We start from the raw sequence: 22,099 nt of genomic DNA, 5'->3' as shown, positions 1-22,099 counted from the left end.
CATATTACAAATACCTACTACAGTTTAAACCTTACCTTATAACAACAGTAAATATGTGGAATGTTCTAATCCATTTATTTCTTATCAAGTTACAGGACTATATTAATCTTTTTTGTGTCAGAAAATCATTTTGTAAATATTCAGATTGTGTGTGTGTGAGTGTATGTGTGTGTGTGTGTGTGTGTGTGTGGTGCAAAAGGCAAAATCACAGACCACTGGCCAGGATGTTACTTTTAATCAGAAGATGACGGGAGAAAGGAGAGAAAGATGGAAGGAAAAAGTAAGAAGCAAAAATGGGGTGTTGGAGTGTTAACAGAGTCTTCCTAAAGCAAGATACAATAATTAAAACACCCTAAAATTGCTTTGCAAAATGCAAATGCAATAACATCCTCACCAAATTTTAAAAATCAGTTATTCCAAATAAAATAAACCCTAAATGCAGAAAACATTTTATAGTCAGTATGTCCCTATTTGAAAGACAGCAAAAATTATATTTTAATCAAATAGAAAGAACAAAATGAGTGTCACCAAAATTAATTACTTAACAGATTTCTTAATCAACAGAGTCCTTATAAACTGCTTTGTGTTAATGAATCCCCGGACCAAATTCTACACAAATACAACCTTTATTTTCCTGGTACCAATGGGTCTTCCATTTAATTCTTGAACAGCAGTGACTGCCTCACTGTGGGTTTCAAATACAACAGTTGCAGAACCAACAGGCACTCCACTTCTATCACACTGTAATGAGACTGATCCAGGAATGACTCTGTACCCATAGCAGAAGTCATAGATTTCATCGATCCTTATCTGAGAAGGTAGATTGAGCAATTTAAGACAGGTGGGCCCATCAAATTGCTGGTCAGGTGGTTCATAATGTGGTCCACGTGTTCCGTGTCTATAAGCATCGGGGCTTTCAAGATGACCGAAAGGACCTTTGTTTCCACGTCCATAGTGGGGCCCATCTGCCATTACACGATCATCTACATGCATTCGGGCACGAGAGAAAAAAGACGAGTTTCCATATTTCGTTTTATTCCTCTGAACATTCCTCTCTGGCATGTTGCCTATTACCTCATTTCTGAATTCTTGCGTCTGAGCCAAGGTGATGCATTTCAGCATAACTTCTGATCCAAGAAACCTGTGACTGTGCCGTTATAGCCTCTTTTTCTGTTGGGAAGATCACTAAAGCCTCACCAAGACCAGCTCCCCTCTCATCCTGAAGCAGGACAACCGTATTGTCTGAGAGTTGGAATCCATGAAAGAAATCCATGATCTCTACTTTACGGACATCAAAAGGCAGATTGCGAACGTACAGGCATCTCCTTTCTGAGTCATAAGCACTTTTTTGTGATCGTTCAGATGATCTACTGGACCTTCTGCTATCTCCTCTTGAATCAGCAGAGGATTCCAATATGGCAACCGTCTTTTCTTTGGAGATAGGAGAAACATAGACGGTCCTTTGGAAAAATGTTTCTTTATGATGAGCTAATCCAGAACAGTAGTCCATCAGATTTCTAAACACCACAACTGCTGATTTGGTCCTATCACTGTTCTTATCAACAAAAATAATGATCTGATCGTCCTTCACACAAACAGGATGCAGCATGGCTTTTATGTCCCTCTTTTCAATGGAATACGAGAGGTTTTCATACAGCACACAGTACTCGTCATCAGAAGGGGAACTTGATCGTGATTGAGATCGAATGGGAGAGCGAGATCTTGCACGGTCTGATAAATATTTTCTCTGACCGGCACCTTCTAGTCTAATAGAACCCGCAGCATCCACCCACTGATCCTCTGAGCAACACATTATTCTGATGTAACGTGGACCAATGTATTGTCGGTCCCTCTTGAGTCCTTCTTTGGCATCCTCTCTGGTTGCGAATTTGACCAAACCACACCCATTAAACATTCCACGGTGGTTTCTCAAAAATATTACGTCATCAATTTGCAAACCGTTAAAAAACAGGTGGACGTCCTCCTTCGTTGCTGAGAATGGCATTCCAGACAAGTTCAAATAAAGACCACCTGCATTCAATGCCCCATCGCCAATCTGACTTTGAGAATCATTCAAAGAACGTGGGGATGTTCTTTTCCCCATGTTCTGATGATCTCCTCTTCGCATGTCTATTCTGAAGAAATTGCCAGTGAAGAAATTGCGAATGTCCTCAGAACCAGCAGTGATTCTGAGTCCCTGTAAGCGGATGACCACCGCCATGATGAAGTACACACAACAGCACCTGTAGACAAAAGGGGTACATATGGTGTTATCCCTGTCATGGCCATGGCCCACCATGTCACAGTGTTCAAGGTCTTCCAATTCCAAACCCAATGGTTATTAATGGACCCTGCAGTAAGCATTAACATCAATGCAAGGACTATGATGATGCCAACAACACCTCACTTAACATCTGACATTCAGTTCTCTAGATCATGTATTTTTATGACGCTCTGCCTTAACAATTGAAGCTTGCAATTAAAACTCCGTGCAGCGTGTGCTGTCCAGACTTTGTAACAATTTGTATGCTGTCCGTTTCCACCCAGTCATGCTCTGAACAGCCACAATGTCAGAATCTTCATACTGTAACATTAAAAATGCACCACAGTACCCAGAATACTTAACGTCAATGTCCTGCAGCTTCCCGTTAAAAACCCGTTGGAAACACGAACTGTCCAGTCCACAATCAGCAAATAAACCGATTTGTACAACAAATGTAATTCATATGAATCAACAGAATTTCCATGAAGAATATGTTCACAAACGAGCTTAGGGTGTCATTTTATGTCTTGCAGAAGACATCACCACAAGCATTGACCAGATCGAGAAGCACATCGACCTTTGACGCCAACATCAGACTCGAATATCTGTACTGTCAGCTACAACCACAGTCGTGAAAGATGACGAAATGAAGTCCAAAATAACGGAAAACACGAAACAGAACGCCACCAGGTGAACAAAGGCTTTTAAGATGAAACCCGACATCATCAACAAGCAGCACTTTCCACCAGAAATCAAGCACATAAAAAAGATCTTATATTGGACACATCTGAAACCTGAAGGGCCGTTTTTTGGAAGCTAGCTAGCTAACAATGACCTCAAAATAACTAGGTTAGCAAGCAATACGACGGCGGAAGTCAGCTTCTCCACAAAGACCATTTTCGTGGGTTCCAAGTCAAATCACTTGCATCGATCCATCCAATCGTCTGTGATACTGATGAAGGAAAACACTTCTAATGTTAATTATATGAACAATAGTCATCACAAACCCCCACCATTTATATCGTGAAACAAAACTCCCGCAAGCTACGCAGCCGCTAAGTTAGCCAACGTTAGCTTGCTAGCAGCCTACACAGCACGGTCAAGAGAAAGAAAAATCTAGTTTACAGCAAACACAAACATCAAATTAAAACATTTTACAATAATTTATAAACACAATATGGCTTTTTGAGATCTTAAAATATGTACTCAAAAATAGTTCGTCTACCCCATACATTAATACCTTATTGTTAGTTCATAAAGGCTGTAACTTGCTAAAACTGTAATCTGTAAACTGACAATTCTAAAGGAATGCATTACTTAGCACAATGGTTTTCCTAATCATTATACTTTAATATTTGTAAAATGAAAATGGCAGCTATGCTGCCAATAAAATTTATATACATCTTGCTCAAAGAAGCACTATAAGTGCCAAGTGGATTTTAAGTAGAAAGCCGCTTTATGATCCTATGGACCCACAAACCATTCAAAGACATTTTTCAGTATTTATTTATTTATTTTTGATAAACATTGGACACACTGAACGTGCTCTTATAACAATATCAATACTAGAGAATACTTGCTGGTCTTCCTCCATTATGGTCCCATCTATGTTTTAATATTTCCATTTTTGTCTTTAAAACTTTGGCAAAATTGTCTTTAAATCCTGACAGCTATGACTAAAATAGTTGCTCAGAGAAGAAAATAAAGCCACGTAACCAAATTAACCAAAAATGATCAGGTGTGTTAACTAATCAGGAAACTCCTCTGCAATGGAGGCATCCTTTCCAGTCTATTTGCATGTGCCCACAGTACTAAAAAGGCTGGGATAAGTCATAAGCTTGCCTGTCTTTTGGTGAAAGGTTTGCATGAAGAGTATTGCAATGAATGAAGAGGGTGGACCCCCTCAGGAGCTAAGTTTGAATGAAGTTCAAACTGTAACACTGGAACTGTAACACTGCTTACAGCTATGTTATCAGCAGAGTTTCATAAAGAATGTTAAAGCTTGCCAACAGGTCCTGCAAGGGTCGCTAATAGAAGTCAAAAAACAAAGCCATGCAGCCTTAATATCCTCCTTTCCTTAAGAACAAACTCTCAAGCATGGTTAACAGTTCACTGCATAGTCATGCATTGACCACACTGAAAAGAAACAAAAGAATGTTTGTTTCTGGATGTGTTAGAGTGAGGGTTATGAACTGTAGACAGGTGGTTTTAAATCTTTATACCTTAATAGAGTTGTTAGGAACACTGACACATTGACAGACGAAATGCAAAACAGTGAGCAAAACCCTTCATCCCTCTAAAAATATATTTTTTTAAAGTTATTTCAAATAAGCAGTATAAAAACAAGATTTAAAAAATGTTCCTTTCCGTTTCCAAATTTTAACTATGTTCAAATGCGTGCATAAGCAGTACATGACTAAGACTAGCTGCAGAGGTTAAATCAAACATTACAAAATAATGAAATTACACTGAGGTTTTGGCTTCACATACATTCCACATTCATAAATATGAAGCCTAACTTTTCTTGGAAGCATTAAGCTTCTTTTTGATGTAATGTCCAACTAGGATCTGTGGCCGTTGTTGGTAGCTGTGCAGGACATCATGAGAACTGCTGAGCTGGTCTCCTTTCTGCCGGTCCAGCAGTGTCACACAAACCACTGCCGCTGGAAAATAGATGCCAAAATGAGCTTTCACAAAATTATGAGTGTGCAAATTTTTTTTTGCTTTAACACATAAATCTGTGCTATACACGCATGGATATTAGGTACTTTATTACTGTGACACCACTAGAGTAATACTACCACATTTAAAATTCCAAATGGGTCTTACATAATAAGAAAGCTGCATCCAAAACGCCATATCTCCCTTAAGAACCCTTACTTTTTAAAAAAAGTGTGTAAGACTGACTTCTACTGATATGGTGATGAGCTGTCTAACACATGTGACTATTCGCAGATGCACTCCAGAGAGGCAAACTCTATGTCTGCCTCTCTAACACAGACATTCTCTACCTCGTAGGTTACTCAGTTTGCACATGGCAGCAAAAACAGAAGACTCCATCTCAATGTTGCGCACTCCTGCTGCATAGGCCTTGGCCAGGTAGTTTTGCTTGTCCTCCTCGGTGTAAGAACAGAAAGCCCCGTCCAAACGAGCTTGACCTAAAACATATGCCAGGCCCAACAATATGGTGGTGGGTGTTCACATTGCAAGAATGCAGTTGTGCTGCAATTAATGTAAAGAGGGTGAAGACAAAACACATCTTCACTACTCACAAAAAATGTTTCTCAGTTCTTGGAGTATACCAACAGCTTCAGTGATGATTACATTAAAACTAGAACTTTATTGTCCCATGTGGGTCATGAGTGAGACTAATACCTTCGTAGAAGTCCAGCGTGCACATTGTGTTAGCAATGACCGTGTCGAACTCTGCTAGATCTTTGCCGCACTGTAGCAGCTCCTCTGCAAGATCTCCATCCAGTTCGGTGCTTCTCACCACTGACTTGCCCAGGATGACTTGCTCGAAGCGGGGCAAGAATGTGGCATCCATTGGCTGCTTGGTGATCACCACTGTGCCTGGATGTAAACCTGACAAAAAGATGGATATGCCTTTGATTTGCACTTATTTACAAGTCACTTGTCCTAGCCACAATGTCCTGCACTAGAAGCTGCCTCGTCTATAATTATATGCACTTTAATGTTAAATACCACGGGTAGTCTATGTTGGGGGAGAACAAGTAACAGATGTTGCCATGTCTGTTAATTCTTTATTAAAAAAGTAGATGTGTTAAGGTCAAGAGTACCTATTCCACCAGAGGTTCCGAGGCGCACTATTGTAACATCAGTGCAGCGTGCATGGTAGAGGAGCTTGATGAGCTCATGTAACATTATCGAAATTGAGGGGATGCCCATGCCATGCTAAAACACAGAGACATTTCACTGTCAAACACAGTACACCTACAATGCACCTTAGGATGTAGTGAAGCTGCCATACACAGAGCTTTCTTTTAAAAAAGTATTCAACCCTCAAAAAAACCCCCAAAAAACTCTCACACACACAGCTTGTTCAAGGCATCAAATTTGTTTGTAGAGTTTTTAATGTTGATGGTAATGACTTACACTAACAGACAGGACAGGTCCTACTTTGTACATGGCATATCGATCTGTGCTCTCACAGATGTTTGGGTACTCTGCGTTTGGAACTGCAAGACCCAGCTCTCCAGCAATGTACTCAGCGAAAGACTTCATCCTCCATGGACTACCCCCAACACACACAAACTAGGAAATAAACACGAAAAACAGTTTGGCTGTGATGCATAAGGTCATCTCAGTTAAATGATCAGTATATTCAGCTCAACATTGACAAACATTAAGCGGGTAATTATACTTGATAACAAACTATGGCGCTGTGGTAGCACATGTCACAATTCAAAAACATATCGATCTGACCGATAAACGATATAAAACTTACTTTGACATCTCCGAACTTTGCAGGAAAATTAAGCGTGCCGGTATTCAGATTGAAATGGTACAGAATATCTTCTTTCATGGAGTCCAAATGTGGATTGTTAACAAATGGGGACCTTATATAAACAAACAAACCCTTAGCAAATAGACGTTGTAACAGCCATGGTTAATAAGACGTTTGTAAGCAACTTTAATTGCGAAGTGGAGCTAGATATGGGCGTGTTGTGACCAAATCGTAAAAACTTACAGGAAGCTAAATGTTGTGCTCTTGGTCGTTCCCGGTTCCAAGGTTCAAGTTCAAGTTCGGTTTATTTGTCACATACATAGTCATACACAGTATAACGTGCAGTGAAATGGTGGTTACCACAGGTTACCACAATAACCAAATGTACAATAACCAAATGTACTTTTAAATTGTTTACTTTGAGTAAATTTGTATGTTTGAAAAATGATGTTGTCTACCTTCCGCATTTTTTTCCATTTTTCTCATCAGCAAATCCCGATGCCATTTTGTTTGTGCCGTTAAATACTCTGGGACAATACTCTGCAACACAGCGTTTTAGACCTTTATAGCATGTCAACATAAAACTGTTTAATGCTAGCAGCAACCAAATTATTTTTCTTTTATATTCTTTCACTAAACCCCCCCCCCCCCAAAAAAAAAAAAAAAAAAAAAACATTTATACGATCCGGTCGAATAGACGGTAACAAATTCATATTCACCTACACGGGTTAAAAATCCTTTACCTCACGCAACCCCACCAATGGAATTCGCCCGCATACCTGCCTTAGGTTAGTTTCCTCAAGCCGATGCTCCTTCCTCCAACCACGTCGCTATGAGCGATATTTTAAATGGACTGAAAACCTGGACTGGGGGATTTTGCAGCTTTAAGCTTCGACATCCGGCTGGGTCACTGGAAGATGTGACGCTGCTACACGAGCATGAAGGAAGTCTACGTGGCAAGCGTGTTCTGCGCGGCCAGCGCCATACATGGTACAGTAAATATGTCATTACGGCCACACATGGTACACTAAATATGTCATTACAGCCATCCACGAGAAATCAGAGAACTCACCAAGGCCTGAAATGCTGTGACCTCAAGATTGGATTATCAAGATATCACTTAGCACTTACAATATTTGCAGTCGAATTACATAACTGTCTGTGAAACAAAGACAAGGTAACAAAAATGACAGTGAATTAGTTATAGCGTTGCAGTGGTATAAGATGCTTGAAATGACAAAAAGAAAGAACCAAATAAAACGTGTGTACGAAATATGCATTACAGTACTGTTAAGTCAACCACAGTAAATAATTCTGTTGAAACTACAAAGGTTGTGAAACTGTCACACTAACTTGATTCTTCGCTTTATAACCAAGTGGAATTTCACAAGTGAAAGTGAAATTAAATTTCTCAACTGTTTGTGTAAGGCATTTTGAACTTGTCATTTCAAGTTTGTTCCAAAAGCCCTAATGAGACACTGAGAAACATACATCCACAAATACATACAAATAACGCACATTACTCAAAGAAGAACAAATAAAGACTTTCAAGATAAAACAATGATTTAATTACTGAAATTATAATCTTCTTTGCTTTTCATTTTAAACCCAGAGGTGGACCAATCTGCTGAAATGCCAGTGTGTGAAGAATCCTTGATCAGGCAGTGTTAGACATACAAAAACAAACACATTCATGTATTATTTGTAGTGTAAGCAAAAGCAGTTAAATAATGCAAAGGTAAAAAAAAAAATTTCACTAAATGATAACATTTAATGTCAATTAAAGAAGTCTGCACATATTCATTTAAATTAAAACATGCTCCTGTGAACCACGTGATCACACATTGCTTTACATCAACATTCAGCTGATACTGCCTGTCAAGTACAATTGGTTTGGTTTGCCTGAAGAAGAAATGATCTGGAGCTTGGAATGTGCAAACATAAAATACAACTCAAAGTCAACAAGCACAAAGACCGCAGACCAGATAATCACACTCACTTCACAACTAGCAGAAAGAATGTTGAGGAACAAGTGAATATCACTGTTTGGAGTGGGCTAGTAACCGCAGACAAAAACCACCTTCAGCGCCCTGTCTTTAACAAAAATAAATAAATTAAAAATAAAATAAAAACCACAGTCTCCAACAGCTATTTACACTTCTCTCGCTCTCGTGATGACACTAAAACAACAAAAGCTGTTTATTCTTTCCACTTACATGTCCAGGTTATTGTTAAAGTTGTTCAGAAACACATCTTGGTGCCTCTGTGAAACAGAACAGTAAAATGTAGTTTATATGGGAGGAACATTACATTGCATACACAGATGGTTTGATTACAATGTATAAAGGAAATATATTAGAAATATACCAGTTTATCAGGACCAGCACAGTATGTATTCATTTACATAATGGTGATTGGTGATAAAAAATAACCTTACTGGCTTTTCTAGAACTACTGGGTGGTCTGGTAGGAAGTCAGGTTTTTTCTTTGCCATTGGTGAGCTTGCCAACCTGATCAGCAAGTCCCTACTGTATGATATTCTTTCTATTAGGAGCAAAAACATTGTAATGTTATTTCCCTTCACTTCCCTCGTGACCCCCCCCCCCCCCCCCCCCCTCAGAGAGACATAAATTAATGAAAATTAGCTACATTTCTAAACACTTCCAAAGCAATTGTACTGCAGTTTTTACTGCTACTGCACAGTTGACCGTTTGCAATTTTTGAGACTTAGCCAAACACTCTACAAAGAAGTCTTCAAAATTCCCTTTTGATTTAATGTTTCACTGTTTGTGGATGCCTCCATCAGCTTCTGTTTTCTTAGGTTCCCCATCCTGCTGATTACTAAATAATTTAAGGCCAAAATAATCCAAAAATGGACAGATGAAACTTCTCAACAGCAAATAAGTGTTGTATTAAAACTACTATGTTGACTGATTTATAAACAGTGCAAGTCTGACAACCAAATATAGTCTCTTTGTGATAATGATAATTATAACTGAATATCCAAAGTGATACCTACCTGTCTTGGCAAGTGATTGACATTGGCTTTGAGGTTTAAGGATTTCATAAAACTGCTTCTCACTAATGGTGTTGGTCTGTCCACAATAATAAAAAAAGAGTTCTGAGAAGGGATGATAAGCAGGTATAACAGACGAAAGTGTGGCACTTCAGTGTGCTGTACTAAATTATATCGCCTTACTGGTGTGTCCGTCGTCTTGTCCGATCGCTCGGCCACTACCTCTCTGTGTTTCTCTATAGATCACAGTATGAAGCACACCAAAATTATTTCACCCCTCGCCGAACAGATCACAGTTCTTGACGCGGTACTAAAATATACTTTGCGTGCACGTCCTGCCGCCTGGCTTATTAACCTACCTTGATTTATGTTCAAACGACGCAGCGGCCTAGCCGGCTGCAGGTTTCGGATCCTCCTCCTCGACACCCCCATCCTTCACATGAAACGACGTTTGTGTCAAATCCATGCCACCAGCCAACAACTTTATTTCATGATCGCAGTTCTCATTATCGTAGTTTTGTTAGCTAGCTAGCTACAAAGCACACAACACACACTGTAGTAATCACCATGTCCGTCGTGTCACCCTAATACAATTAAGCATGCAACAAAACTATACTTAATATTAAAACGTTTGACAAGCAGCTACAAACGTTAACGCGCAGCTTGGATGGCTAGCTATCCAAATAATCAACAGTGATTTCTACTGAGTTAAGGCGAGATGCCTTCAATTCGTATGATGGTTATTAAAATTCCGAAATTAAACAAATCGGTCTTTGAAACCAATAAGGTGATTTCGCCTAATCACAATTAAATAAGCCAGCTAACCTAGCTAACTAACTTACTACACCTTGAGAAGCTGCAATCATTAACAACTGACATTTCTGATAAGAATGCTTTTTGTTATTGTTTTTAGCTAGCTAAAATGAAACCGAATACAACGATTTAGCGGAGCTAGCTAGCGCTACGTCGCAAAACACACTCAAGAGTACGTTAAGAAACATATTCGATGTATGCTAGGTAACCATGTGGCTAGCCAACATAGCTAGGTTAGCTGATTAACTAAATGCTGCAGAAAACGATCCAAATTAACTACATTGTTTTTGCCAAGTAGCATAAGCTGTAGCGAAAGTAACATTCAGCTCGCTATCAAACCAACAGTCGATCAGTGGCATCCAGCTAGCTCACACTCATGTTTTTTTGTTGAACAAGTTAAACATTTTAAACCTGGTTACCAAAGCCATAATTCTAAAGCACGAACCACATGCTTTTCATAGAAACGCTAGCTTTAAAATCAGATGACATATCTAAAGTTTCAGCACTGTCTTACACGATATTTGCTCCATCCATTTGAACACCAAGCTCAAGTGACATAACGCTAGCTGCTCCTGTCATCTTTATGTGCTGAAAAGCACATATGTGACTGTGACATTACTAAATGATGAAACAAACCATTTGGTGTTTTATCCATTTGATGTTTTATTAATTTTAATGCCATTTTCAATGAAGAAATTGATTTTTTTTAATTCACTATGCTCGGCATTAATAACACGCATAAATAAATACGCATTTATACGCTCGTTATATTTCTCTATGAATACGGCGTTTAACCCAACTGTAAACCTGATGTTTTGTATTCAGGTTTGCAATCTTATAATCTTATGATCTGCAGCATTGCTAATATTAGGTAAGATAATGTCACGCAACCGCCCTCAGTCCGTGACTACAACTGCCGCCTTCGCCGGCACAACCTCACCAGATCCTCATCACCAGTTTATTCATGTCACAGCTAGAGGTTTAGAGGGTACTGAACACCTTCTAATTAGACTGGCACAAGTGTTCAAAACCACCGTAGTCTCCGGACATATGTAATTCTAGTCATTTCGAAGGTCACTGTTGGTTACCCATGGGGTAGTTCATGAAGATGTTTTCTTTTATACCAATGTCAAATTATTTAGTTAAGGTTTTTCAGCAAAGCTCATTGCTAATAAGTGTATAAAATCAAGGACATACCAGTACAATCTCCATAGACAAACTGGCACTGAAGAGCTACCCATTATACTGCCAGTTACTTTTAATGGTGGCACTGTCATTGGATACCAGTTTTGCCACAAGTCAATTCATGAAATTTCTGCCCTGCCAGGTATGCCCCGGTCAACGTGAAGTGCTATTATTGTGAAATTAAAGCATTTAGGAGCAACAACAGGACATGAACCAAGCAAGTAGACCAAGCAAACTCACAGAGGAGGGACGCTGAGTTCTGAAACGTGTAGAACGTCTCCAGTGTTGCGCGGCTGACTACATAGTTCAAAACTGCTTCTGGAAGTGACACTGAACACACTGAGGTGATTAATGTGTTCGTGGATAAATTCTATACTGCAGGGGAACAAACATTAGGTTACTAAAAATATGCTATAGCAAAAACCCATTTAAACAACGATGCCCTTATTACCATATGGTTATGTCGTATGTCAACACGTGTGTCAAAAGTACTGTTAAAATTAAGCACCAACCGCGTCTCGATTTTTGTAACAGATAAACGACAGATACGTGTCCACAGATGTTAACAGATGTGGATTAGTTGATACTTGTTTCCTGGGATACGCCTAGGGTGGCTGTCAGCCAGACTACTTACGTGCACTAGCCACTTAATTAAAATCAGCAACGGTGTGCCGTCATTTGAACTAGGCTACACGCCGCAGTTCACCAACTACCATGTTGATCAGCGGTCCCTTTACGCACTGGATCACATCACGATCACTTACATTAATTCAGTCATTTACATCTTTGTCATGTGTTACATTTTACAGTCACGAGAGGAAACGGATGAGTTTCCATGCTTTGCTATATTTCTCTGAATGATATGTTATATTATAGGCATATGCTATATTCCTCTCCGGTATGTTACCTAGAACCTCATTACTGAATTCTTGGATATGACTTTGGTAGCCAAACATTTAATCAACACTGAGGTACTGGCATGATTGTGCGTCCTGAGCTGGTAGTTTGTCGCATAATAGTTGTTGCCATTTTACACGAGTCAACCTCGCTGCTGAGTTTAGAGTGAACTGCCACTCAAAACTGTCCAGCCAAATATGCGTAACAAAGCTATAGACTCGTAACTGTATATCTAGCCTGATGCTTCTGATGAATTGGAGGTGAGTGTACGATTTAGGACACTTAATGGGCTTATAAAAAGCAAAGCTGAATAATTGAGATTTAAGTTGTAAAATAGAATATGCTGAGTTCTGATAGCAGATATTTTAATAATGTCTAAAAAAATGCTTTTTTCATCTATTACTGCTCTAAATAACGTGAAAGATTTACTGCAGCTGTCTGTCATAATAACATTAATTAGCCAATGCTTGTAAATAGCTGTTTCCAGATTAGAAACACCTGCATATGACCATATTCTCAAGTACAGTGTGGTTGTATTACAATGCATTGCAATAACTGTATTATTTCAGTTATTGCAATGCATTGTTATAACATAAAATATATAACATCATATACAAAACAAAGAACATTAAAAGTAGATATATGATACATATGTACTGCTTTGAAAGGAGATAACATGCTCGACCTTTAATCAGGAATAAGGCTTTAAGATCAGCATCACCAAATACATTAATGGTTCATGTGAAATGGCTGGAAAAAAAAAAAGGTTTATCTAATTAAAGAGTTTTTTCTTTCCAGTGTGGACAATGTGACCACCTTATGGGCAGAAAAATAGATTTTAAAATTTTTTCCAATGTCTACATTTCCATCCATATTACAAATACCTACTACAGTTTAAACCTTACCTTATAACAACAGTAAATATGTGGAATGTTCTAATCCGTTTATTTCTTATCAAGTTACAGGACTATATTAATCTCTTTTGTGTCAGAAAATCATTTTGTAAATATTCAGATTGTGTGTGTGTGTGTGTGTGTGTGTGTGTGTGTGTGTGTGTGTGGTGCAAAAGGCAAAATCACAGACCGCTGGCCAGGATGTTACTTTTAATCAGAAGATGATGGGAGAAAGGAGAGAAAGATGGAAGGAAAAAGTAAGAAGCAAAAATGGGGTGTTGGAGTGTTAACAGAGTCTTCCTAAAGCAAGATACCCTTATAATTACAATAATTAAAACACCCTAAAATTGCTTTGCAAAATGCAAATGCAATAACATCCTCACCAAATTTTAAAAATCAGTTATTCCAAATAAAATAAACCCTAAATGCAGAAAACATTTTATAGTCAGTATGTCCCTATTTGAAAGACAGCAAAAATGATATTTTAATCAAATAGAAAGAACAAAATGAGTGTCACCAAAATTAATTACTTAACAGATTTCTTAATCAACAGAGTCCTTATAAACTGCTTTGTGTTAATGAATCCCCGGACCAAATTCTACACAAATACAACCTTTATTTTCCTGGTACCAATGGGTCTTCCATTTAATTCTTGAACAGCAGTGACTGCCTCACTGTGGGTTTCAAATACAACAGTTGCAGAACCAACAGGCACACCACTTCTATCACACTGTAATGAGACTGATCCAGGAATGACTCTGTACCCATAGCAGAAGTCATAGATTTCATCGATCCTTATCTGAGAAGGTAGATTGAGCAATTTAAGACAGGTGGGCCCATCAAATTGCTGGTCAGGTGGTTCATAATGTGGTCCACGTGTTCCGTGTCTATAAGCATCGGGGCTTTCAAGATGACCGAAAGGACCTTTGTTTCCACGTCCATAGTGGGGCCCATCTGCCATTACACGATCATCTACATGCATTCGGGCACGAGAGAAAAAAGACGAGTTTCCATATTTCGTTTTATTCCTCTGAACATTCCTCTCTGGCATGTTGCCTATTACCTCATTTCTGAATTCTTGCATCTGAGCCAAGGTGATGCATTTCAGCATAACTTCTGATCCAAGAAACCTTTGCCCGTTCAAAGACTGTGCCATTATAGCCTCTTTTTCTGTTGGGAAGATCACTAAAGCCTCACCAAGACCAGCTCCCCTCTCATCCTGAAGCAGGACAACCGTATTGTCTGAGAGTTGGAATCCATGAAAGAAATCCATGATCTCTACTTTACGGACATCAAAAGGCAGATTGCGAACGTACAGGCATCTCCTTTCTGAGTCATAAGCACTTTTTTGTGATCGTTCAGATGACCTACTGGACCTTCTGCTATCTCCTCTTGAATCAGCAGAGGATTCCAATATGGCAACCATCTTTTCTTTGGAGATAGGAGAAACATAGACGGTCCTTTGGAAAAATGTTTCTTTATGATGAGCTAATCCAGAACAGTAGTCCTTCAGATTTCTAAACACCACAACTGCTGATTTGGTCCTATCACTGTTCTTATCAACAAAAATAATGATCTGATCGTCCTTCACACAAACAGGATGCAGCATGGCTTTTATGTCCCTCTTTTCAATGGAATACGAGAGGTTTTCATACAACACACAGTACTCGTCATCAGAAGGGGAACTTGATCGTGATTGAGATCGAATGGGAGAGCGAGATCTTGCACGGTCTGATAAATATTTTCTCTGACCGGCACCTTCTAGTCTAATAGAACCCCCAGCATCCACCCACTGATCCTCTGAGCAACACATTATTCTGATGTAACGTGGACCAATGTATTGTCGGTCCCTCTTGAGTCCTTCTTTGGCATCCTCTCTGGTTGCGAATTTGACCATACCACACCCATTAAACATTCCACGGTGATTTCTCAAAAATATTATGTCATCAATTTGCAAACCGTTAAAAAACAGGCGGACATCCTCCTTCGTTGCTGAGAATGGCATTCCAGACAAGTTCAAATAAAGACCACCTGCATTCAATGCCCCATCGCCAATCTGACTTTGAGAATCATTCAAAGAAAGTGGGGATGTTCTTTTCCCCATGTTCTGATGATCTCCTCTTCGCATGTCTATTCTCATGTCCTCATTTAATAAGGGTGGTCTTCCATCTGCTGCAGTTCTTTTGACACCCTCCTTATAAAACTTCTTGACATTTGTTTCAGACTTCCTTGTGCTTTCCTCTAGAACCTTCTGCATCTCCGACTTGCTACTCAAAAGCAAGTTAACAGGGGAGCCTTTAATGCATCCCCCAGAGCGTGTCATTGCTCGTCTCGCATCTTCATCAGATGCAAATATTATAAAAGCTTCCTCAAGGTCTCCACCAATTATATGAACTCCACCATCAGGTATTCTAAGGCCAGTGAAGAAATTGCGAATGTCCTCAGAACCAGCAGTGATTCTGAGTCCCTGTAAGCGGATGACCACCGCCATGATGAAGTACACACAACAGCACCTGTAGACAAAAGGGGTACATATAGTGTTATCCCTGTCATGGCCATGGCCCACCATGTCACAGTGTTCAAGGTCTTCCAATTCCAAACCCAATGGTTATTAATGGACCCTGGAGTAAGCATTAACATCAATGCAAGGACTATGATGATGCCAACAACACCTCACTTAACATCTGACATTCAGTTCTCTAGATCATGTATTTTTATGACGCTCTGCCATAACAATTGAAGCTTGCAATTAAAACTCCGTGCAGCGTGTGCTGTCCAGACTTTGTAACAATTTGTATGCTGTCCGTTTCCACCCAGTCATGCTCTGAACAGCCACAATGTCAGAATCTTCATACTGTAACATTAAAAATGCACCACAGTACCCAGAATACTTAACGTCAATGTCCTGCAGCTTCCCGTTAAAAACCCGTTGGAAACACGAACTGTGCAGTCCACAATCAGCAAATAAACCGATTTGTACAACAAATGTAATTCATATGAATCAACAGAATTTCCATGAAGAATATGTTCACAAACGAGCTTAGGGTGTCATTTTATGTCTTGCAGAAGACATCACCACAAGCATTGACCAGATCGAGAAGCACATCGACCTTTGACGCCAACATCAGACTCGAATATCTGTACTGTCAGCTACAACCACAGTCGTGAAAGATGACGAAATGAAGTCCAAAATAACGGAAAACACGAAACAGAACGCCACCAGGTGAACAAAGGCTTTTAAGATGAAACCCGACATCATCAACAAGCAGCACTTTCCACCAGAAATCAAGCACATAAAAAAGATCTTATATTGGACACATCTGAAACCTGAAGGGCCGTTTTTTGGAAGCTAGCTAGCTAACAATGACCTCAAAATAACTAGGTTAGCAAGCAATACGACGGCGGAAGTCAGCTTCTCCACAAAGACCATTTTCGTGGGTTCCAAGTCAAATCACTTGCATCGATCCATCCAATCGTCTGTGATACTGATGAAGGAAAACACTTCTAATGTTAATTATATGAACAATAGTCATCACAAACCCCCACCATTTATATCGTGAAACAAAACTCCCGCAAGCTACGCAGCCGCTAAGTTAGCCAACGTTAGCTTGCTAGCAGCCTACACAGCACGGTCAAGAGAAAGAAAAAGACAGACGCGATACCGGGGAAAATGATTCTATGATTTCCTCAGCTGAACTTGTATTTCCAAATAAAGGACCACAACACAAAGTTCACTTTACGAACTTTAGCTAGGACAGCTGGCTAGCAAGTCCGGCCTTGCATGAGTGCCCGGCGTCCCTCAAACTAGGTTCAAGCCTAGTTCATAATCAGAGAAACGCAATTCAGTAATTTTCCAACTTACAGGAGCTTTGTTCGACTAAACCTGAGAGAATAACTAACTAAATCGTTTTTTGTTGCCTCGCCGGGGATGACCCTCCAGTAGACAACAGACTTTTTACGATATAAAGGCCACGAACGACTCCTTAAACACAAGCCTAATAGCTAGCAAACAAACATCTTCCTCGGTGAAGTTGTCGACCGGTGGTTTCATATACTGTAAGTGTTAAGGATAGCGCCACCTGCTGTGCTGCTTGCAAATGTTATTTCTATTACAAATTCTAGAACATTGCCATATTAACTCTGTATTCCTAAAGTAGATAAACAACTGCAATCTACTTGTATATTCTATCTAACCCAGTGATTATTTACATCCATTCTAGAAATATGGGTAAAACTTCAATAACAGGGTAAAACTAAGCTGAAATGTCCTAACTACCACGAGCAACACTATTATTACACTCACTGAATCATATTCCTGAAAAACATCTGAAAGTGTATTTAACACCCACTGAAATGGCTGTTGTGCCATTATGTTCATACCAGTGCAGGTGGGCTCATGGACCCATCATAGCTTTGGCACGATTAATCACATGGTCTAATAACCCTGTGACATGCATACCTCACACAAAGGAAAAAGAGAAATCTTGTTGCAGCACATCTCTTATTTCATTGATTTGTATTTAAGGATTTCATCAGTCTCACTTTCTTTTTATATATTACATTACACTACACATACATCAAATATCAAGATTAGACAAACATTTAATAAAAGAAAATGAGCTTGATAACCAGCAGTCTGAAGCAAATATTACATCAGTGGTAATGACTTAATTTCTGTTGAATAGTGAAATACATAAAACTAATTTAAAAGCAGAATAAAAAATGTTATATTTCTTAAATATTTGCAGCAAATGGTTTTGGAGTAAGTTCTGCTCTTGAAGTCTATAGTTATGCTGACTTGTATATACCCTTTAAGGGGTCTTATAATAAACTTCAGCTAAGCTGATAAAGTAATGGAACAGCCATTAGCCATGGCATATGCACACTGCATTCCCGTTTTCAATTAATTATTAAAAAACAACAATATGCTAAAAAGTTGTGAATTTTGAACTAGACAATGACAAAGTTAAGCAATGAGAAAGTTGTGTGACAAACTTCCTAAACATGAAGAATAACATCACTTCCATTGCCATCTTGTTCTCCACAGTTTATTTCCATGGTCAACAGTTAAATAAGCAGTGTCCCATCTTCCTCCAGCAGTTACAGCTACAGCTCTGAGATGTGCAAACCACTTGTACTTTCTGGTGATGATATTTGCACATTAGAAAGCAAACCAGTTTTTAGCTGACAGTCCAGAACATCACTAAGAATTATACTCCTAGAAAACATCTGAAAGTGTATTTAACGCCCGCTGAAATTCCTCTGTCTCTGTGCCATAGCGTTCATACCAGTGCAGGTAGGCTCATGCAGTAATCATAGCTTTGGCACGATTAATCACATGGTCTAATAACCATGATATGGCTGTGATTGGAACAAACGGTGAGTAGGCGGGAGCATGAGACACCAATCTCATTTTGTGGATCTGCAAAATAAATGTATTGAAGGTATTAAAGGAAAGACTACTCCAGGAGCATGAGTCTGTGTATGCAGTCATGTGAAACTATGGATAGTTTGTGTGCTTAATTTCACACAGCACATAATACTGTAGCCTTTAGGTGACTCAGCCAAATAACATCAATGTATGGTTTTGTGTATTTATAAACTGCTTTTAATTATAAATAAATAATGCAACACACACACACACACACTTGCACATTATATATACACACACACACATGCACGCACGTTTCAACAGGTATACTTACATTCTCACACCACTGCTTACTGTAAACAATTAAGTTACAGCTACACCACAGCTTAGTCTCCAACATCAGACACTCTCCTTCATACTTAGACCAAAGTATTTACAAACTATGCTTACCATTCCAGTGGTTAACTGGGAAAAGATTCCACTGGACACACCTATGACCTTGTCACAATTTCTGTAGGACATCTGAAGTGATAAAAGGTGTTGTCCTGGTTGCCTCGGGTCACTGCAAGTAAAGCCCAACTAGAATACTGTAGTCAGTGATGAGGAATCATTGTGAACCAAGAAAGGTGTCTTTTTCACAGTTAAGACACTAGACTGTCATGTCAAGGTTTTCAGCTGCAGTGCTGGGTTTAAACTACTATAAAAGATTAGAAATCATTCTGGTGCAAAGCATTTTTTGTGCTTGTTGCTTTAAGTAAACCATTTGAAACAGCAACTGGATTGACAGCTGCATACAAACAATTCGGTCTTTTGAAATATGGCTCGGGTCCTTTCATTTCTTAAATACTGGAATAAAAGGGTAGCTATTTTTTTGTTGTATTCTTAAGATGTTTCAATTAATAGTGAAAAATTATATGCAAAGTGATGATTTATATTTCCAGAATTTCATTACTTAGCTGATGCACAAACATACATAGCCACATACCTATAGCTACCCCCCCCCCACACACACGTCTAGAATGCCTTGCATATAGTACCTGCATACAAGAACTGTACGTTCTTGTTTGTTTTGTGGGAATTCTGACATTAGTCCCAAATGTGTTAGAGCAGATAAACCATGAACCTACATGTCTTGGATGCTCCTGGAGGCTTTGATTACATGGTTAAGGGGCATTACACTGGAAGTAAGGTCTGAAAGCCTTTTCAGACCTTTTCCACTAGATGAAAACTGGGGTAAATTCTTATGTTTTATTGACTAAACTGTCCCAGTGAGACTTCATGCTAAAGGGAAACAAGGAGATATTAGCCTGGAATTCAGTGGACAGACCTGTAAACGTGCTTTCAATTATGACTAGGTATTAAAATACAGTTTGTGCAATGAGTTAATTGCACTAACCCATCAGAAGCCTGCATGGCGTATAGTAGTTTAGCTTTGGGAATGGGGCACACAGACCTTACCAACTCCCAAAGTTCCATTCCCAAACTCTTGCCACTGGATGACAATAATGGAAATGTTTACAGTACAAGCAGACAATGCACTGAATTAACATTAATAAAAATTAACTATTTCATGTATGTAAAAGTAGCTGAAGTCTACTACCTATGTTTTGTGAGGCTCTGGACTGGTAACATGAGACCAGCCATGCATGAGGCTACATGTCCGTTCATTGCTGAGAGTGAGATTTGCTGCAAAATCACAGTGCCTGACCTTCGTGGAAGTCCAGCATGAGACAAGGCATGGTCATTATGAAACAGAAGTATGCCATCAGCACACCTGTAGGTTAGAGAACTTCATCAAATCAAACAAGAGCATACAATTTATATGCCTTGCACTTATTTGGACTATTCACATCAGGCAGCAGACCTGTGCATTGATGCCAGACTCAGTAAGGTGTTGTAGTACTGGAGAGGGCTCTCTCCACTCTGATGAGGGACTACTGAGACTGTCAGGATATGATGCACAGGAAACTCCTCACAAATCTCCTCACACATCTTGGAACCAAGCCCTACCCATAAGAGCAAGATGTGTAAATACAAAACAAAACAAACAAAAAACAAAGATGTACAGTATCTCATCAGAACAAACAACGCTTATTTGTTTACTCTGGTGATCAAAATCTTTGCAGTGGAGATTGATTATAGTGTTTGAATCCCTTGTTTTGACTGTGCTCACCAGATCCTGTGCCTCCACTCAGGCTGTGCAAAAGAACAGTTCCACCATAGTAATCTTGTCTCGTTGCCTCCTTACGCACTGCCTCCATTGTTCTGGCGAGTAAACCACTCTCACCCCTACTTTGGCCTCCATGGTAACCTATTTTTCAGAATACTACAAGCTTAACAAAACAGCAGACGTATAAATTAATTAATTAATTTTTTAAAATCCTATGGAAAGTATACAACTCATCACACCATAAAGTAAAAATGTGTATGTGATATAATTTGGCTTCACCATATGCCCAGTTGCTTCCACATCCTCCTTTTCCCTGTGATGTTGGATGGGTGCATTTTACTGCATGTAAAAGAACTGAGTGGGATATTTCCGATTACAGAAATGAAAGTGACCTTGCAGTTTTGACTTACTTGTTTTTCACAAATTCGCAACATCCTCTGAGAACTTTCGGTTCTGAGTCAACACACTGCAGATAGTTTACCGTCCCAGGAACTGAATGGACATCTGGACAAAGAAGCAATATTCTCTTATAGCAGAGACAAATATTGACGTGTTTGATTGTGAAAGCAGCTAGCTAGCCACTACCTTCTCTTGTGCTGACTTGACTTTTTTGTTATGAGCCTCCACAACTCGAGGCCCAGCTGGTTCCCACATTGTCCAACTTGGAGTACTACAGTAGACATCTTATTTTTTCCCCTTGTCAAATCAATAAAAATGTTTTCGAGAAGCAATGGAAAAGTCTCACAAATACATGTGGTTACCCGTTACTCTTAATCGGGAAATAACTAGCTAATCCTAAAAGAGATTCCCAAGCGTAGCTAAATTACCTTTCGGATGTGTGTTAGCCTATTTTGTATCCCTGTAATCTCACAAGTATTCCAGATAACTTCAGACACAGCTCGGGTGACTCAACTATTACCTTCAAACCAGCTAACCTAGCGACGCTAGCTTTCTTTTTTCGTTCTATTTGAGCAGCTTTTCGGAAGTCGTTTAAGTTTACTTATCAACCTCGTCACGGTTTGA

At 39.2% G+C, this 22,099-nt stretch overlaps 4 protein-coding genes and 1 pseudogene across 14 annotated transcripts; all 5 read right to left on the bottom strand.

Moving 5' to 3' along the window:
• Window positions 1-269: 269 nt before the first annotated feature.
• On the bottom strand, window positions 270-3,618 carry LOC118242138 (RNA-binding protein 12B-like; annotated as a pseudogene).
• Window positions 3,619-3,753: 135 nt separating this feature from the next.
• Window positions 3,754-7,648, bottom strand: LOC118242124 (uridine phosphorylase 1-like). Of its 8 annotated transcripts, none has more exons than XM_035530508.2 (8): window positions 7,511-7,648; window positions 7,190-7,271; window positions 6,732-6,843; window positions 6,380-6,538; window positions 6,064-6,178; window positions 5,639-5,848; window positions 5,275-5,421; window positions 3,754-4,926 (listed from the first exon to the last, which is right to left on the bottom strand). In XM_035530508.2, exons 2-8 carry the CDS (start codon window positions 7,234-7,236, stop codon window positions 4,778-4,780), a joined length of 939 nt encoding a protein of 312 aa, XP_035386401.1. In that variant the 5' UTR covers window positions 7,237-7,271; window positions 7,511-7,648; the 3' UTR covers window positions 3,754-4,777. The 8 variants fall into 8 exon arrangements, with proteins under 8 accessions (XP_035386401.1, XP_035386402.1, XP_035386403.1 ...); XM_035530509.2 differs by having other exon boundaries at window positions 7,515-7,644; XM_035530510.2 differs by having other exon boundaries at window positions 7,451-7,592.
• A 756-nt stretch (window positions 7,649-8,404) lies between these two features.
• Window positions 8,405-11,979, bottom strand: LOC118242127 (uncharacterized). Of its 2 annotated transcripts, none has more exons than XM_081696812.1 (7): window positions 11,075-11,979; window positions 10,107-10,180; window positions 9,931-9,983; window positions 9,751-9,826; window positions 9,169-9,275; window positions 8,948-8,994; window positions 8,405-8,821 (listed from the first exon to the last, which is right to left on the bottom strand). In XM_081696812.1, the coding sequence occupies exons 1-7, from the start codon at window positions 11,137-11,139 to the stop codon at window positions 8,788-8,790; spliced, it is 456 nt and encodes a 151-aa protein (XP_081552938.1). In that variant the 5' UTR covers window positions 11,140-11,979; the 3' UTR covers window positions 8,405-8,787. The 2 variants fall into 2 exon arrangements, with proteins under 2 accessions (XP_081552938.1, XP_081552937.1); XM_081696811.1 differs by having other exon boundaries at window positions 8,421-8,825.
• Window positions 11,980-13,728: 1,749 nt separating this feature from the next.
• On the bottom strand, window positions 13,729-17,787 carry rbm12bb (RNA binding motif protein 12Bb). The gene is made up of 2 exons (XM_026999273.3): window positions 17,398-17,787; window positions 13,729-16,048 (listed from the first exon to the last, which is right to left on the bottom strand). Exon 2 carries the CDS (start codon window positions 16,024-16,026, stop codon window positions 14,134-14,136), a length of 1,893 nt encoding a protein of 630 aa, XP_026855074.2. The 5' UTR covers window positions 16,027-16,048; window positions 17,398-17,787; the 3' UTR covers window positions 13,729-14,133.
• A 247-nt stretch (window positions 17,788-18,034) lies between these two features.
• Window positions 18,035-22,076, bottom strand: LOC113570707 (uncharacterized). 3 transcript variants are annotated; one of them, XM_035530438.2, is made up of 9 exons: window positions 21,904-22,074; window positions 21,662-21,772; window positions 21,487-21,580; window positions 21,356-21,389; window positions 21,080-21,217; window positions 20,771-20,912; window positions 20,507-20,680; window positions 19,357-19,468; window positions 18,035-18,957 (listed from the first exon to the last, which is right to left on the bottom strand). In XM_035530438.2, exons 3-9 carry the CDS (start codon window positions 21,508-21,510, stop codon window positions 18,838-18,840), a joined length of 744 nt encoding a protein of 247 aa, XP_035386331.1. In that variant the 5' UTR covers window positions 21,511-21,580; window positions 21,662-21,772; window positions 21,904-22,074; the 3' UTR covers window positions 18,035-18,837. The 3 variants fall into 3 exon arrangements, with proteins under 3 accessions (XP_035386331.1, XP_026855084.2, XP_026855078.2); XM_026999283.3 differs by lacking the exon at window positions 21,662-21,772 and having other exon boundaries at window positions 20,615-20,680; window positions 21,904-22,076; XM_026999277.3 differs by lacking the exon at window positions 21,662-21,772.
• Window positions 22,077-22,099: the final 23 nt, after the last annotated feature.

This window comes from Electrophorus electricus, chromosome 14 (assembly GCF_041902795.1).
Source record: "Electrophorus electricus isolate QZ-2024a chromosome 14, ASM4190279v1, whole genome shotgun sequence".
Classification (NCBI taxonomy): Eukaryota; Metazoa; Chordata; class Actinopteri; order Gymnotiformes; family Gymnotidae; genus Electrophorus; species Electrophorus electricus.
The sequence above is the reverse complement of the archived record's forward strand: the minus strand, read 5'-3'. Positions and strand labels throughout refer to the sequence as shown.